At 37.5% G+C, this 17,594-nt stretch overlaps 1 protein-coding gene across 2 annotated transcripts in view; it reads right to left on the reverse strand.

Moving 5' to 3' along the window:
* LOC114054252 (carbonic anhydrase-related protein) overlaps positions 1-17,594 on the reverse strand; it is a 183,067-nt gene that overhangs the window by 144,993 nt on the left and 20,480 nt on the right. Inside the window, exons 1-2 of one of the 2 annotated variants that reach the window (XM_027877429.1) lie at positions 5,282-5,668; positions 3,132-3,323 (exon numbers count right to left, since the gene is read on the reverse strand). In XM_027877429.1, coding sequence (XP_027733230.1) covers positions 3,132-3,323; positions 5,282-5,384 — 295 coding nt within the window. In that variant the 5' untranslated portion in view covers positions 5,385-5,668. Of the gene's footprint in view, positions 1-3,131; positions 3,324-5,281; positions 5,669-17,594 lie in introns of those variants that run through there. The other variant, XM_027877430.1, reaches the window with a different exon arrangement.

The following is a 17,594-nucleotide window of genomic DNA, read 5'->3' on the forward strand; positions in this document are numbered from 1 at the left end:
CAATTTATTCTATAACAACATTGTAAAAATGAACAACTCTGAAAGAATTAAGAATTTAATCAATGCAGTGACCAACTATATAACAACTTCAAATACTTGAAAAAAGCTATCTTCCTCCAGATATTTTCCAGCTTAGCAATACCATCCATACACTAATTTTTCTCTTTTGTTGTTCAATCATGTCTGAATGTCCATGGGGTTTTCTTGGCAAAAATACTGGAATGGTTTGTCATTTGGATTTGAATCCTGACTCCAAGCCAAATGCTCTATCCACTGTCCCACCTAGCTGCCCCTAATTCTTTTCTACTCCAGGCTAAATATCCCCAGGTCTTTCAGTAAGAACTCAAAGAACAGACTTTTCCAGGGTCACACAGCTAATAAGTGTCTGAGGCTGGATTTGAACTCAGATCTTCCTGGCTCCGGACCCTATGCTCTATCCACTATGCAACCTAGCCCCCAGAAAATTGTACCCTTTCAGTTCCAGAGTTCCTCCTACCTCCCACCCCAAAATCCTGATTGATGGGTGTCTCATGTGGCCCACTCTAGCTAAGAGCTTCAGCCATGCTTCCTCTTAAGACCTAAGCCATCCTCTCCCCTCTCCAGTTGTCTTTCCTCCATGCATATACCCACAATTTCTCCTTTCTTCTCACCCCACTCCCCACAACTTAAAGCAAAATCCCTTTCCTTGGCAGTGGAAGACCTTTATGACCTCCAACTTAGTATTTAATTTTATAATATTTTGCATTTATTTTATATTGTTTCAAGTGTGCAATCTTTGCTATTCACCACCACCACCACCTTTATGAGCTTGTAGATTCCCTGAAAGCAGGGACAGTGTCAAATCCTTTTTTTTTGGAGGGGGAAGATCATTTTTTTTTGTATTTAGTATAGACAAATAGCACTTAACAAATACACGTTGAATCAAACTGGCCAATAAAGGCATAATTTTGGGGGCAGCTAGGTGGCACAATGGATAGAGTGCTGGGCCTGGAAGGCAGGAAGACTCAGATTCCTGAGTTCAAATCTGGCCTCAAAGATTTACTAGCTGTGTGACCCTGGGCCACTCACTTAACCCTGTTTGCTTCAATTTCCTCACCTGTAAAATGATCTGGAAAAAGAAACGGCAAACAACACTGGTGTCTTTGTCAAGAAAACTTCAAATGAGGTCACAGAGTAAGACACAATTGAAATAACTGAACGACAATGAGCAGGTATAACTTTTGAAACAAAAGAATTAATTGATCCCTGTCTTAACACAACCTTTATTCTAGTAACAGCAATATATCAGCATTCAGGGCATATTCAAGTTTTTTTTTTCCTAAAACATGTTTTCCACACAAGAAAAACTAGCATTCAACCCCATTCTAGTAAACTTGAAATACTTATTATTGCCACAGGAAAAATAATCTGGATTATGGATTGAGTTCAAAATTGCATCTGAGATATGAGCAAGGTAATCAAACATAATCTTTTGTTTATCAAGCACAAAAATCCATATTATATTGGGTATAATGCACATACCTTGACCAAACTTGGACAAGCATGAAAGAAAACATGGATCTACAATTCTTCCATAAGAAGATTAATTCTAGATTAAAGTCCAAAACCATCCATAATTAATGACTAATCTATAGTTAGAAATCAATGCTTGAACTGGGTAATGATAAATCTAAAGAATCTGTAGTTTGAAATATCGCATGTATTGATTCTGAATTAATTTAAGCACATTTAGGCACTGCTTGTCAGGCATCTTATGTAATTCAAATATATTCTAATTTTTCACCCTTCCTTAAGTGTTTTCCAGGAAAAATCAACTGTTCTGTGTGTGTGTGTGTGTGTGTGTGTGTGTGTGTGTTCCAACTTTTCTTAGTATACTAAGCAAGAGAAACACAGTGTTGTGTGGTGAATAGAGCGCCACACTCAAAGGCAGAAAGATGTGGCTTCAAGTCCCATCTCTAACACATACCGTCTATGTGACCTCTGTGTGGACAGGTCACTTAACCTGGCCATGCACTGGGCAATGGTCTTAATCAAGGGTGAGGAAATTCAGGGATCATCTAGTCAATCCTTCCATTTTACATATGAGGAGTGTTAATTTAGCCTTCCTGTGTAACATGGAAGGTTTTGTAACTGTTGTTCAATCATGTCCTATTCTTTGTGGACCCATCTGAGGTTTCCTTGGTAGAGATATTGGAGTGTTTTCCCACGTCCTTCTCTGGCTCATTTTACAGATGAGGAACTGAGGCAAACAGGGTCACACAGCTAGTAGGTGATTGATGCTGGATTTGAACTCAGGAAGACGAGTCTTCTTGACTCCAGACCCAGCCCTATATCCACCATGCCACCTAGCTGCCTTAACATTGAAGATATAGCAATTTCCTAATAAAATTAGCCTGGTGAGATAATTAAGGGTAATGTATGGATTTTGTAACTCTTTCCTGAGGCCCTACAATTTTCCAAACTACAGCCTTTGTCATATGTATTAAATAAAGTTGCACCACCACCTAGTGAAATGTTTTATCGCACAGTACATAACAACCTACCTGACATCATTCTGAGTGTGGTATAGTAGAAAGATGCTAGATTAGCTGGATTCAAATTCCAGCTGTACTGCTTATTCCTTGTGAAACTTTAGGCAAGTTAATCTCTCTCTGAGCCTCGAGTTCGTTCCTCATCAATGAAAGCAGGAAGTTGCATTATATGTCCTCCAAGGTCCCTCCCAGGTCTAAACCTATCATCTGATAATCTTGTGATTCCAATGACTCTCTTTTAAAAATATTCCATAAAAACTATATATATTATATATATATATATACACACACATATATATGCGTAAATATGTGCATATTTGTGTGTATATATGTATATGTATGTGTGTATACACATACACACTTTTCACCTAGTGTAAACAATAGTCTTTGACAAAGCTTTGCGACTGCAGAGGTGGGTGGAGGAAAAGGAAATATAATGCATAAGATAAATTAGTATATTTCCAGAAAAAATAGAAATGTTACTCTATTTGCCTCCTTATTATCATAGAAGCTTTTCCATTATTATTTTGTAGGTCACAATAACAACAATTTGGTTTACTGGAGGATGAGAGCAGAGGAAATGGAATTTTTTAAAAATACCTGATTTTGATTTGAGAACAATCTGAATGGTATGTCCATCATTGGTGACTTCACAATCACGACACACCACATAATTTGGAGACAGACGGATATCCAGCAGTGAGGGATCATATCTGGCTTCTCTTGAATTCAAATTGATAGGAGACTGATATTCTCCATTAGCATCAGGAAATACCAAGCCCCATTCAACTCCTAAGAACAAAATAAATAATAATCAAGTTGAAACAAAGTGATATTTTTTGTAGGTTATACACATAAAAAGCATAAAACAAAAGTCAAAGTAATGTTTTCTGTTTATGACCCTGACACTTCCATCAATAAGATCCTTGTTTTGTGGACAAGTTTCATGGCCATGAAACTCTACATGGGTAAAAGAAAGATAAATACATTTCATTAGATTTTGAAGCAATGTTTGATTCTCTGACAAAGCTACTGTACAAAGTTTCCATCTTACCCAAACTACTAATTTTTAAACAAAAAAAATTTAATTTATTTATAGCACAATATAACACTTTTATTTTTGCCACATAGATATAATTATGTGATTTGTGACTTAAAGAAGGCAAAAATATCTTAAAGTGACAAGAGGTACTAAAATATCACAAACCACTAGTAATAGCAATACTGCTTAATGTGGAACAAATGGAATGGCAGGTGTAATGTTAAAAAAAAACTTGTGGAGATAAATAGAAAAGGATAACTGATATTCGTGAGTTTATATATAATACATATATGTATATGTGGTATCCATGTGTACAAATGTGAAAAATATATCACACACAAATTCATTATATGCTTTTTTAAAACTGACATAATTATACATTGTATAAGTATGTGAATAGAAACATTGTATATATCAGTACTAATTCAAAATGATATTAGTAGCCCTAAATATATAGAAAGAAAGTTAGAGCACTAAATTCTAAGAAAGCCTTCCTGCATCTCTGACTCTTTCAGTTTGAAACTGACATATAGAAAGAGCTGGTTGTACCATAATGCATCATATAATGTGAAATTTCACTAATGTAACATATTCAAAATGTCCAGTAAAAATTGCTCCAAAACTGTTTTGAATAACTCTGAAGCCATTAATTTTGTTAGGTTCTTGTTAGTTTTTACAATTCTAACTTTTAAAGGGATGTAAATCAGCAACTCATACTTGTAGAGTCATCTGTGGCAGAGAGAGGTTAAGTGACTTCCTTGGGTCACACAGCCTGAATGAATGTATGTGAGGAAGAATTTGAACACAGGTCTTTCTGACTCCTTGGCCAGTCTGACTCCTTATCCATGATGCCACACTGGCTGTCAAGTCAAGATAATTGGTCTAAATTAGACATTGATGAAATAAGGCTCCATTAACATTATGTGTCATTAGATACCCCTCATCAGCTATGCTTTCTTCTTCTAGTAGAAACTTGAGAACTTAGTTCAAAAAGAATAACAGCTAATGAGGTAAATTAGGCTAACTACAGAATGTGTGTCTCTGTGTGCCTCCCTGGTTAAATTTATATACACATACATATATATAGATCAAGTTTATACAGTGATAATGGGAGGGGGAGCATAGCCAAATAATAAAATATCGTGAATTGTTTTTGTTTTTGTTTTTGAGGGGAGGAGGGGAGAATTCAGTAAATCAGAAGGGTAAAAGATAAAAAGCTCTTCTCGAAGATAGAGAAACTTTCTATCAACAATAAATCCTCAAAAATTATATTAGGTCGCAACTACAAAGAAAATCAGGCCACGGGTTCGAGGTGGGTCCCTTCTGGGAAGGGAGCAGGGACTCCAGGAAGGAGCTAGTGGCCTCCCAGCTGGACCGGTGCCCTCAGGGCCTTCTCCCAGTGACCAAGGGCAGGCTCTCAGCGCAAGCAAGCAAGAGAGCCAGGGAGCAGAGCTGGAGAGGCTGCCTCTGCGCTCCTCACCTCGTCTCTCCGTACCCTTCAGTTCCCGCTAGGCGCTGCGGGGCTGCGCAGTGCCTGCTCTCTTCGACACTGCCACCAACCCCACCGACCTCCACCCCGCACACCTACCTAAAAGACCCCAAGCCCACACGGAGGGTGAACACTGCCCGGACCTCCATAGCCTGGACTTTTGTCAGGAGATTTGCTCCTAGCCACGATAACCCAACTCTGTGCCGGGTTTTCTATTACCTTCCTCGTAACCCCACTCCACACCCTCCTCCTCCTCTTCTTCATCATCTTCCTCCTTCCCAGTGTAGGGTTCAGAATCTTCAATGAAGCTCAAGTCAGCCATGGACAAGCTTTGTCGGCACCTTCCTCTCTCCTGGCTGGCGGTACTGACTTTCTAGAAAGCCTGTTGTTCTCCGCGACCAGGGAGGCAGTACGAACTTCCAAGCTCTCTGAATGTGTGCGTGCGTGTGTGTGTGTGTGTGTGTGTGTGTGTGTGTGCTTGTGTTTGAGTACTCTAGAATGTGTGTGCACGCGTTCGTGTGTATGTGTGTAGCAGCAAGACCCTGAGGTTTGTTTTGCAGAATGAGAGAGTGTGCGTCTAAAGTCCTACTTTATATAACTTACAACCATAAAGCTAGACGAGAAAAACAGTGAGAAGTATGAATTCACTGGGGGTGGAGCATATTCCAAAAGAGGTAAGTCTTAATAAGTCTCTTTGCCCTGGGAGTGGAAAAGATTATCAGGAAACATCCCATGGGGGTGATAGTACAGTACTGACTGAAATGAAAGAACACTCTAATACTTAAGGGGGGGGGTTTCTTCTTTTTTTATTAGAAATTCTTCCCCCACCCTAAAGATTCCTGGCTCACTCTCCCCCCCACACACACCTCCTATAACAATTAAACTTCTGTCCAACCTTAAAAACAGCTAACAAGTGCTGTAGCAACTCAGTGACTTATTAATAGGTGTTTAATAAATATTTATTGACTAATGGAGAAATGTCAATCATAGAATCATAGATCTTGAACTGAAAGGGACCTAAGGGGTCACCTAGTCCTCCTAGAACCTGCAGAGCTAGGCTCTGCAAGTTTAAATGACTAGCCCAAGATAACACAGATAGTAACAGAATCAGAATCTATATGCAGTTCCTGTGACTGCAGAGCCAGCCCCTACTTCTCAGAAATAAACCCTGAAAAGGGAGGGTGGGAGGAAATAAGTGAATAGTCTAATACTTACATGGGAAACTGCTTTGAACCTTTCTTTGGTATGTCAGAGAAATAGAACAGGGTTACCCTCAGATACTCACCAAAATCCCCATTGTCTCTAGGAGAGGAAAAGGTAAACAAGAGAGCTTTGTAACTGCATAAAAAGCAATTTGCACATAGTTGGCATTTTTAAAATATTTATTAAATCGAATTGTTTCCCACTTCAGGATTTTTATTACCTGGTACTTCATTTTTATATGCACAGTAGAAATTTTTGAAACAAAATATATCCAAAGACTTCATGAATTGTTAAAAACAGTTTAGTGACTTTTAAAAAATAAATTAAAATGGAAAATAGGTCATGATTTAGGGAAATGTTCTTCATGGAAAATCCTGGCACAAAGACATGAGTAATATAATTATATTTCATTTTATTCTCAGAGGCTGTGACGGTGCTACAGTCAGGACTTGCTATGTACACAACTCCACAATCACCTAGTGAAATCGTGTAAATAATGAAATGTACACATTGCGTAACAAACAGGAACTTTCATGTTCCACAGTGGTCACATTATTACCTCTTAAAATCTGTTTCCTACGACAGCATTAATGACTTCAGGCCCCTTCTTTCTCCCTTAAGGGCCCTATTCAATACTCTTTATTCCGGTTAGCTATATTTTCATAAGGGGGTGTGCAGGAATAACAACTTCAGATTTCCACTAGTAGGATTTTTAGTGGTCTCTCATAAAACATTGAATATCCTTATGAACTCTTAAGTTTTGATTATTCAGAATTTGGCTTGTGGGGTTTCAGCTTCCATACTTATTTTTTGCTAACCACTTCAGGGCCATTCAATTAGCTGTAAGGAAATTCTTTAGTGAATGGGTAAGACAGAGAGGAAACAATATCCAAACCAGTCCATTCTGCCACTTTTTAGATGTTCTAGCAAGGGTGGTAATAAAATAAATAAATAATAACCTTACTAACTTTAGGCTTAGGTTTCAGCAATGTGTGCCATCCCTTTCTCACCTTAACAAAGAGTTGGTAGAAGTTAACCACACAATTCAAAAGGCTGAACAACAGAAAAATATCTGGGACTGAAAATTCAAGTCCTTACTGTGGGTTTTTAATAGCTTTGTACATTCTCTAAACCTTAGTTTCTTAAAATCTTGCAGTAACAAGACAAATCTACCCAATAAGGTGGTTAGAAGTAACTAATAAAATGTCTATAAAAAATTTTGCAAATATAGAGGTCAATCTAATAATTTCCCTCAGATTCTAATAAATTACAAGTTTTCACCATTCATTCCCATTATGTTGAATTTTATGGAGCTAGGAACTGAATCCGCAATTTTATTGGAATATGACAAAGGTGTCAAACTCCCAGCCAGATGCAGCCTGGAAAAAAAAACTGGCAAAACGACTGGTAGAACCAGATTAAAATGTAATTGAGAAATGTTTAGCAAAATTAATAAAAATACAATAGAACATAGATAATGTTGATTGTTGGGTTTCTAAATTCATATGTAACCTGTAGGGATCTGATTCTTTTTTAATTTGACACTATTGGTATAGGAAACTTCTAGATGAGAAATTCCCTCCATCAAGTCAGATTAGTACCTCCCTGCATCTTACTGTCTTAAAAAGTTGCAGGGGGGTGCAGTTAGGTGGCGCAGCACCGGCCCTGAAGTCACCAGGACCTGAGTTCAAATCCGACCTCAGACACATAACACTTGCTAGCTGTGTGACCCTGGGTAAGTCACTCAACCCCATTGCCTAACCAAAAAAACAAAAACAAAAAAGTTGCAGCAGGCAATGAGAGGTTAAGTGATTTGCCTATGGTCATGGAGTCCAGCAAGTCTTTATTTATAACATTTGATAAGCAACTCACCACAGAGAATATGGACATTTGCACTGACGTCTTGTTAAGAGGACAAAAACTTAAGTGGTTTCCCATTACTTCCAGATTCAAATATAAAACCCTCTGATGGTTTTTAAAGACCTTTTTTTTTTTACAAAATATTTTTAAATTTAAAAAAAAAAAACCTCTTCCTGCCTGTCCAGTCATCTTACATTTTACTCTGATCATCTTACCCTTTGGTAAGGTAGAGTAAGGTAAGACCTTTGGCCTCCTTGCTGTTCCTCCAACAAAACACTTCTTCTCCTGCCCCAGTTATTTTCATTGGCTAGTCCCAATAATTCCCTCTTGGAATTAATCTCTGTCTCCCAGTTTCCCTGGTTTCCTTCAATTCCTAGCGAAAATTCACCTTTCTACCAGAAGCCTTTTCCATTCTCCTTAATACTAATGCCTTCTTTCTGTTGATTATTAATATACATACATACACATACATACACATGTATGTATGTGTATATATGTATATAGTATATAAAATTTATTCCTTAGATATTTTGTTCATACTCAGTTGTTTGCATGTTGTCTCCTCCCTTAGAATGTGAGCTCCTTGAGAGCAGTGATTGTTTTTTGCCTTTCTTTGTATCCCCAATCCTTAGCACAATTCCTGGAATATAGTAGGTGCTTAATAAATGCTTGTAGACTCAGATCCCTCCTAGGTCTCAGTGATAACTATTGTCCCAAGATGAATTAGTCACTTTTCAGCCATTTCTTAGAACTTCATGGGGGATGGATTTTAATGACCGAAGCTATAATTTAGTTGTCTAGAAGTCAGTTCATACAGGCTCTCATTCAGTCATTTCATTCTTGTTCAACACTTTGTGACCCCATTTGGGATTTTTTTGGCAAAGATACTGGAATAGTTTGACATTTCCTTCTCCAGCTCATTTTACAGATGAGAAAACTGAGGCAAACATGGTCAAGTAACTTGCCCAGGGTCACACAGCTAGTGAATGTCTGAGGCCAGGTTTGAACTCAGAAAGATGAGTCTTCTTGATTCCAGGCCCAGCATTCTATCCACTGCTCCAATTGTTAAATTTTCAATTTGATCATTTCTGCCTCAGAAATTGGCAAAAGGATACAAATCAGGGCTTGGGATATTGTGTTGTTGGTTGTCTAGACTTAAGAAAGTAATGGAAAATGTTGATAGTGCAGATAATACTTGAAACTGTGTCATGGGTACAAGTTCCTGTTTGTTCTTTCGGAGGGCCAATTGTTAAATCTTTATCGACACATCACCTGGTACCTTCTTGGTGTCAGCCTATAAAAGAAAGAGGGCACTCCATTCTTCCTTCTTTTTAACTTTTTCTCTTTTTATCTCGTGCCTTTCTTTCAGGGTGGAGCAGAGGGAAAGGGAGCTTCTTTCATCCCCATCCAAAAGGAGTTATCCACTAGATTGTGAGTTCCTCGAGGTCAGGGACTGTCTTTTGCCTCTTTGTTTCCCCAGTGCTTAGCACAGTACCTGGCAAATAGTAGATATTTAATAAATGTTAACTAATTGATTGATTAATGACTGATTTTTGTCAGAAGCATATAGTGATTGAGCTGCATGTGCTTGCCTCAGTCATGCAAGAGAAGAGCTTTTGGACTTCAAGGTTCCTAGCTGGTGTTTACTTCTCTGTTTCCCTTTCTGAACACATGATTCTGGAGAGAACCAAGAGGTCCTGACCCAAGAGATGGCAACAGCCTCTGGGTAATAGTGAAGAATTGAGCCTGCCAACCAGTAGTAGCCATTAATAGCTACTACAAGACAGAAGCTATGAGAGGCAGCTAAGGTAGTGCAATGAGTAATCGTGCCAGACCTGGAGTCAGGATGACTCATCTTTCTGAGTTCAAACCTGGCCTCAGATTCTCACTAGCTGTGTGACTTTGGGCAAGTCACTTTACCCTGTTTGCCTCCATCTCCTCATCTACAAAATGAGCTGGAAAAGGAAATAGCAAAACACTTCAGGATCTTTGCTAAGAAAACCCCAAATAGAGTAATTAAAATGACTGAACAACAGCAAAACAGAAGCATATGGTGGAGTCAGACATGAACTGCATCCCAAATTGAATGAGGGGAGGAGATTAGAAAGCATTGCCCAAGAGAATAGTTCATAGAGAGAGTTGCAGAACACCTATCTTGTGGTAAGAAGAGGAGGAAAATTTCCTAGGCAGCATAATCCTGGAATCTAGTATTCTAGAACAGAAAGGAAATTTCCTGAGTAGCACCAGCCTTAGAGGTTGCCTCAGGAGTAAACCCCCTGCCAAGTTTACAAGTTCAGGGATCTAAGTTTCAAGAAAGAGATAAAGAATTGCCAAGAACTAAGGAGAAAGAAAAGGATTAGTCACTTGGCCCCCAGAATGGGAAGAGTTCTAAAGAACAAAAGCCACAAGATAGACAAATAGAAAACCTGTGATTTGTTCCACGCTGTTACTGAGAATCATTAAGGCCGTGCAGTTCTGGTGCAAAAAGGCTTTCCTCTCCACCAGCTGCAACATGTATTTTCCCTCTAGGAAGGAAGTCAAATCATCCCTCCAAGTCTTGAAGAAACTCTATAGAAAGCTAAGGGAGAAAAGGATCTCCCAGAAGTGTCAAGGTATTATCACCCTCCTGGCAAACTCTTTCATTTCCTTCTAAGGAAAGATTACAAACTACTATGAGGGCTTTATGTGCTTTCCATATGTCAATGTATTTTCTATGGGGAAAAATAAAGAATGGACTATATTTGGATATGATACCATTAGTGCTTGGAAATATAGGTATGGGCACAGTTCAGAGATTTCCCAGGAAAAAATTCTCAGTGGGGGCATATGAGCCAAAGAAAATATAATCTTTTGAGGTCAACAATCAACATCAGACCCAGTCCATCAGAGCCCAAGGCTTGGGAACCTGTGGCCTAGAGTCATAGCTGTTTTTACATCAATATCAATTGCAGGGGCCACTTGGATGCCAAGGTAATTTGCCAGTATCATAGAGGGTTCCTATGAAAAGTCCAAATAGATGAACATTTTTCAATAAATTGTGAGGTTCTCTAGATACTTTTGTTTGCCAATAACATTACGTCAATTTCATCAAGCATCCAAACACCAGGGAGCTTCCTCAATAAAAATCCATGGTTATTTAAAATCAGTTCAGGAATGTAAACAGAAAATCTAAGTGGATAAAGAACACATCTTGTTCATATTATGATACGCATTTGAACGGGAAATCCATTGAGCTAGTAGATTAATATCTGTGTCTTGTAAAGACACTGTATGAGGACAGTAAGTTAGATTCAAAATTTAATAGGAGGAAATTCTGAACACAGTGCATTTGGAGGGGGAGGGGGAATTGCATAGTGCTTTGAGTCATCCTGAATTGTTCTAGAAGAGAAAGGAAATTTCCTGAGCAGCACCAGCCTTAGAGGTTGCCTCAGGAGTAAACCCCCTCACCCAAGTTTACAAGTTCAGGGATCTGAATTTCAAGAAAGAGATAAAGAATTGCCAAGAACTAAGGAGAAAGAAAAGGATTAGTCACTTGGCCCCCACAAATGAAAGAATGATGAATGAAAAATGATGCCACAAATGACATCTAAAACAATAACAACAATAATATTCTCCCAGTAATTCTAAATGACTCCAAATCATGGTACAGCACTGCTGTAGAAGAATCAAAATTGCAGGTGACTCAAAGGATCATGAGAAATACAAGGTGGTTGTAAGCAGACTCCACAGCATATGGCCAAGAATGATTCTCATTTGAGAAGTCAGTAAGGAAATGTAGACCAGAAAAAAAAGATTAGCAAATCGGTAGAACAGATAGGCAGTGTATGTGTCCTGGACATCCATGAAATAGTAAAAGAGCCAAAGTCTTTTAGGACATTGGGAATGTATCTCAATAGAAGATTTGTAGAAAGAAGTTGATAAGAATTGCATGTGACCAAAAGGAATAGGTGTGTTGTAGTGCACTAGTTGAAGGAGTATTCACCTTAATGAAATCATGGGTGTGCTGTTGAAATGTCTTAGGTGTCCATCTGTTCTAGGTTCATGGGACTAACTCCAAAAGTCAGAGAAGTGATAAAGATTTCCTGCCCATCCTCCAACATTTAGTGGCTGATGTTCAATAAATGACTAGTTCTGTGGCAACCATCACCACTCTGCCACAAAAAAAAAGATTAAAGCAAAATCCAACATAGAACTGGAATATGTATTCCAGTGAAATTCATTGAAGGATATAAGTTGTTCCAGAGATGAGTTACAGCCAGCCAGATTTCAAATGGGTAATGAATACTTGAAATATGAATTTTGCTTTATATTTTGTTGGGTACTTTCAGCTGAAAGATGCATTTTGCCAATCTATATCCAGATCCATGTGAGGGTTGCAAGGTATCATTGGCAGCAATATTATTTGAGTTCAGGTTGTTTCTGTTTATATAGTGACAGAGCTACATTTCTGATGTCAATCCTTATTAACGAGGCCTCTGTCTATTCTGGAGCAGAAGTGGCAAACGCTTAGCCTACTGAGCCACAAACAGGCCACCACACTCCTGAGGGCTGCCCAAACCAGATCAAAATGTAATTGGGAAATATCTAGCAAGATAAGTAAAAGTACAATGAAACATAGATAATATTAATGTGTGATCTTATATGGCAATATACAGCCCACAGGGATCCTTATAAATGGTTTAGTAACCCCCACATTGATTTGAGTTTGACACCACTGTTCTGAAGGATATTTGAGCATAGCAAGTATACTATTGTCTCACTGTCCTAAAACAAAGTCTGCTACATCTTCTCTACAAGGTCCTAGGGGTACCCTGAAGGATTGTGGTAACTGTTCTCTATTGATCTCAGCTCAGCCTCTCACCTGTTGTGTCCCTGATAGGTGTCAGTTATCGTATGGATGTACTCCCAGTTCCATTTAACCATGTAATATGAATTAGCTTTTACAAAGGAATTTTACTTTAAAAATATAGCAATATCGAAAGTACAAACATTTGCCCCCAGCATCTTGGGAGAACATTCTCCCCACACCACCTCAGTCTCTAAGGGGATAAGGTTTAAACTTAACTCAGTTCCCACATAGCATTAGTCCCACCAAGTTCACATCCAAATGCAGTATTGCTGCCAGATGAGTCCTTATCTCAGATACCGCTGGGCTGGATCCCAAAGATCTCTTCCAAAGGTCATTGCCACTTTTTGGGATACTTATATCAGGTGGCTGCAAAACTCAGAATAGTCTCAGACCTCCAGAATCCCAGACCTTGGGTAGTTGCTAGACTCCCAGAAGTTCGCTCTCTTAAACTTTCAAAACTCACAAGGTTGTACTTTGACCAAAACATATAAGAAAAATCATAAACACAAAGGACCAAGACTCATTTCATATGACCATATGTCAACCTCAGAGGGGAGAAGACCTCTATATTGTCTCTCACTGGACACTGTTGGTGAACGAGAGAGCAGCTCAAAAGAAAATAACCAAGGTTCTAGTTGGTTGATGCCTTTAAAGGCATTCTCAGTTCAGTATGCAGTCAATCAAAGAAGCTGCCATTTACTTTGTGGTTAGCAGACTAGAACCGGTCACAGAATGTCTTGTCTATCCATGCTCCACAGTCTCTTCAAGACACTTCTATTACATATCATCACAAGTCTTCCAGGGATCGACTCCCTAGAGTCTCCTACATGAGGAGTAACACCGGAGGTTCTCTAAACATGCACCAGATCCCATTGTGTGAGTTTTAATTGGCCAGGCAGCTTGAGTTTGTGGAAATTTTTTCTGAGTGCTAATTAGCCAAAGCACATAAGCTTTGCTTGTGGACAATTCTTTCCATACACGTGGTTATGGACTCTCAGTGGCCTTAGGTATAAGCATCTGTTGTCTGGAGGTAAATATGATAGATTGGTTCCCATAATAAACCTAAGGATGATGTATAGTAAGCGACATTTGGAGGTGACAGTTATCTCAGGACAAGCAGTCTGCTCAGCTTAAGCATTAATAAATATCTTATGAATAACTGATAGGAGCTACCATTATCTTAAGGGGGAGGGAGGAAGCTTTGCAAAAGTTAAATGAAAAGGAAAAAATTACACTTTTGACAAGTAAATTGATGAGACTACAAGTGGCTGTGCTTTAAAAAAAAGCTTCATGATTAACATGAAAGCAAAAAGAATTACAAACCATGTTTAACTGGTATTTTCTTCTGCTTGAGAAAAGAGTCTGAGACTAGTGCAAAACAGGGTTTGCACTTATAGTCACAGTAGGAAATAAGTAATAATGACAATAATAATGTGAGTGGCAACAGCAATAAAAATACAAGTTTTATCGATCACTTAGCCTCACTTCTACAGGTACAAACTCATAAATCAGTAGGATCTCAACCCATGGGGTGGGTCATAGCAGTCAATATAAGGCACTGGCTAATAGAAAGGAAAGGAACCCAGGCCACCATTTTTCCAAATTATATATCCTTCACCCATTATCATGTTCGACATACATTTATAATCATTAGTACTACAATGAATGCTAATAAAGTATTAACGAAAGAGGGGACGCCAGGCTATATCATCATTGCCTCCAAAAGTCACATGGTATAGCAGAAAGAGTACTTCTTTTCAAGTCAGAGGTACTGAATTCAAATCCAAGCTTTACCACTTACTTTCATTGTGATCTTGGTCAAGTCACTTTAATGGTTTTAAACCTCAGATTATTCATTTGTAAAATGAGGGATTGGACTAGCTGAATTCTAAAATCCCATCCAATTCTATATCTATGATTGTGTTAGTTTCTTATAATTTTCCCCCAATGGAGAAGTATATTACATATTAGACAACTCCAGTGATTCCTTTGCCTCTAGGATCAAATACAAAATGCTCTATTTGGCATTCAAAGTCCTACATAACCTAGAACCCTCTTACCTTTACAATTCCCCACAAATAGTCCTTGATCCAGTGACACTGTCCTCCTGGCTGTTCCACTAACAAGAGACCACATTTCTTGGCTCTCAGAATTTTCCCTGGTTGTTTTCCATGCCTGGAACATTCTCTCTCCATTCTCCACTCTAACTACTTACCTCCTTGTATTCCTTGGATTCTCAACTAACATCCCATCTTTTCCTGGAATCTTTCCCCCAACCACTCATAATTCTAGTGCCTTCTTTTTGTTGATTGTCATCTATTTATCCTGTAAATAGCTTGCTTTGTATATATTTGTTTGCATATTGTCTCCCACATTAGATTTTCAGCTCCTCAAGGAGCTGTGCTTAGCACAATTTGTGACAAGTAGTAGGTGTTTAATTGTTTATTGATTGATCGATTGACAATTGAATCCTTAATATTGAATGTTCTAGTAAATCCCCAAAATTACCTGTATGCAAGCATAATTTACAAATACAATTGATTAAAATTAATTAAATTAATTTTTAAAAATTTTAAAATTTTAGAAATTAAAATTAAATAAAAACAGATTCTTCAGAGATATATGTTCTTTTCAATTGTGTATCCAAATAGTCAATTAGCTGCCTTAATTGCTTTGAGAGCATTTATTCTGGAAACCTTGTCCATTGTGGAAAGCAATTTGGAATTATGCAAATAAAGTGATTAAAATATCTATACCCTTTTACCCAGAAATTCCATTAATGGGCTTATATCCCAATAAGATTATTGATAAGAAAGTCCTCAAGTAAACCAAAATATTTCTAGTAGTGCTTTTGTTTTAGAACAAAGAATGGGAATCAAAGTGAATTTCCGTGAATTGGCAAATGGCTAAAATTGTGACACATGAATATAATGGAATATTACTGTGCTATGAGAATTGATTAATGTAATCAACACAGAGAAGCATGGAAACATCTAAATGAACCAATGCTGAATGGAATAATGAGAGTCAAGAAAACAATGTACACTATGACTACAACAATATAAACATAAAGAACACATACACACACACACACACACAAAGTGAATGTTGAAAAATTATAATGTGGGGCAGGTAGGTGGTGCAGTGGATAGATTACTGGCCCTGGAGTCAGGAGGACTTGCGTTCAAATCTGGTCTCAGACCAGACACTTGATACTAGCTGTGTGACCCTGGGCAAGTCACTTAAACCCAATTGCCTTGCACAAAAACAACAACAACAAAAAAATTATAATGAACAAACCTAGCTGAAAAGAAGAGATATGAAAAGACACTCCCACCTTTCCCCTTTACAGAGGCAGGAGTGTCACACTTGGCAGAATGCACAAGTGTTGCGTATTGCACATATTTTCAGACTTTTTCAACATATCAGTTGTGCTGATTCTTTATTTTTCTTTTTTTGTCTTAAAAATATTAATATAGAATTGCTTTCTGGGAAGGTAAAAGGAGGACAGTAGGGAAAACTATGATGATGTAAAAAACAAATGACATCAATAAAAACTTATTTTCTAAAAATGTTTGATTGAATTCACTAGTAAGTCATCTGGACAGATCAAGAGTTTGAGGTTTGGGTTTAGGTTTTTTATGAGCTAATTTTTTAAATTGTTAATAAATGTGTTAATTCATTTCAATTTCTCTTTCTATCATTAGATTGTTTATATTCTCAAATTAATGTTTTGCTCATTTACATATCATATAACCATCTATTTCATTTAAATTTTCATTTTGGAACACATAATTGAGTATAGTGATTAATGGTGGTTTTCTCAAGTTTCTTCCTACTCATTGTGAATTCCCCCTGCTCAATGTCAGATCTTGATCATTTAGTTTTCCCTTATCCTTCTTCATATCTTAGTATTAGATCAATTTTTAAAGTGGGCATGTACTTAAAATTTACATTGAATAATTATAATAATCTATCATATCTAGATTTATTAGCATTCCCTTCACATCATTAAATTTTTTCTTGTTTATTTTCATTAGGCTTACCTGATTCTCAAAGATGAATGTTGATATCACCTACAATTATAATCATACTATCTAGATCTTTTTTGAATTTCTATCAGCTATTTGTTTAATTACTCAGATACTATGCTTTTCATGCATATGGTTTACATTGATAGTATTCCATTATTTTGGTCCCTATTTATCTTTCTCGCCATATATTTTCTATTGCCTTGTCTAAAACCATTCTTACCAGTCCTGCTTTTAAAGAGTCATAACATTTTTTCTAAATCTTCATTTTAACTCTAAAAATCTTTATGTTTTGAATAAGGTTCTTCTATGTATAAAATTATTGACTTTTGCTATCTAATTCATTTTACCATCCTTTTTACAAAATGAGCAAATTCATCCAAATAACATTCAGTTCATTTTATCACCATAAGATTCTGTTATATTTCTCCATTTAAAAAGAAATTAAATCATTACTAGGTGTTTGAAGTTTATTTTGCTTAGAAATATCCAAACACCAGTCTCCTTAACTTTATCTGCCCTCCCTGGTTAAATCCAAACCACTAGGTTATACTTCCTTCCCCCACCCTTTTTTTGTCATTAGCCCTCT

The sequence above is a fragment of the Vombatus ursinus genome, unplaced genomic scaffold (genome assembly GCF_900497805.2).
Source record: "Vombatus ursinus unplaced genomic scaffold, bare-nosed wombat genome assembly UNPS02014812.1, whole genome shotgun sequence".
Classification (NCBI taxonomy): Eukaryota; Metazoa; Chordata; class Mammalia; order Diprotodontia; family Vombatidae; genus Vombatus; species Vombatus ursinus.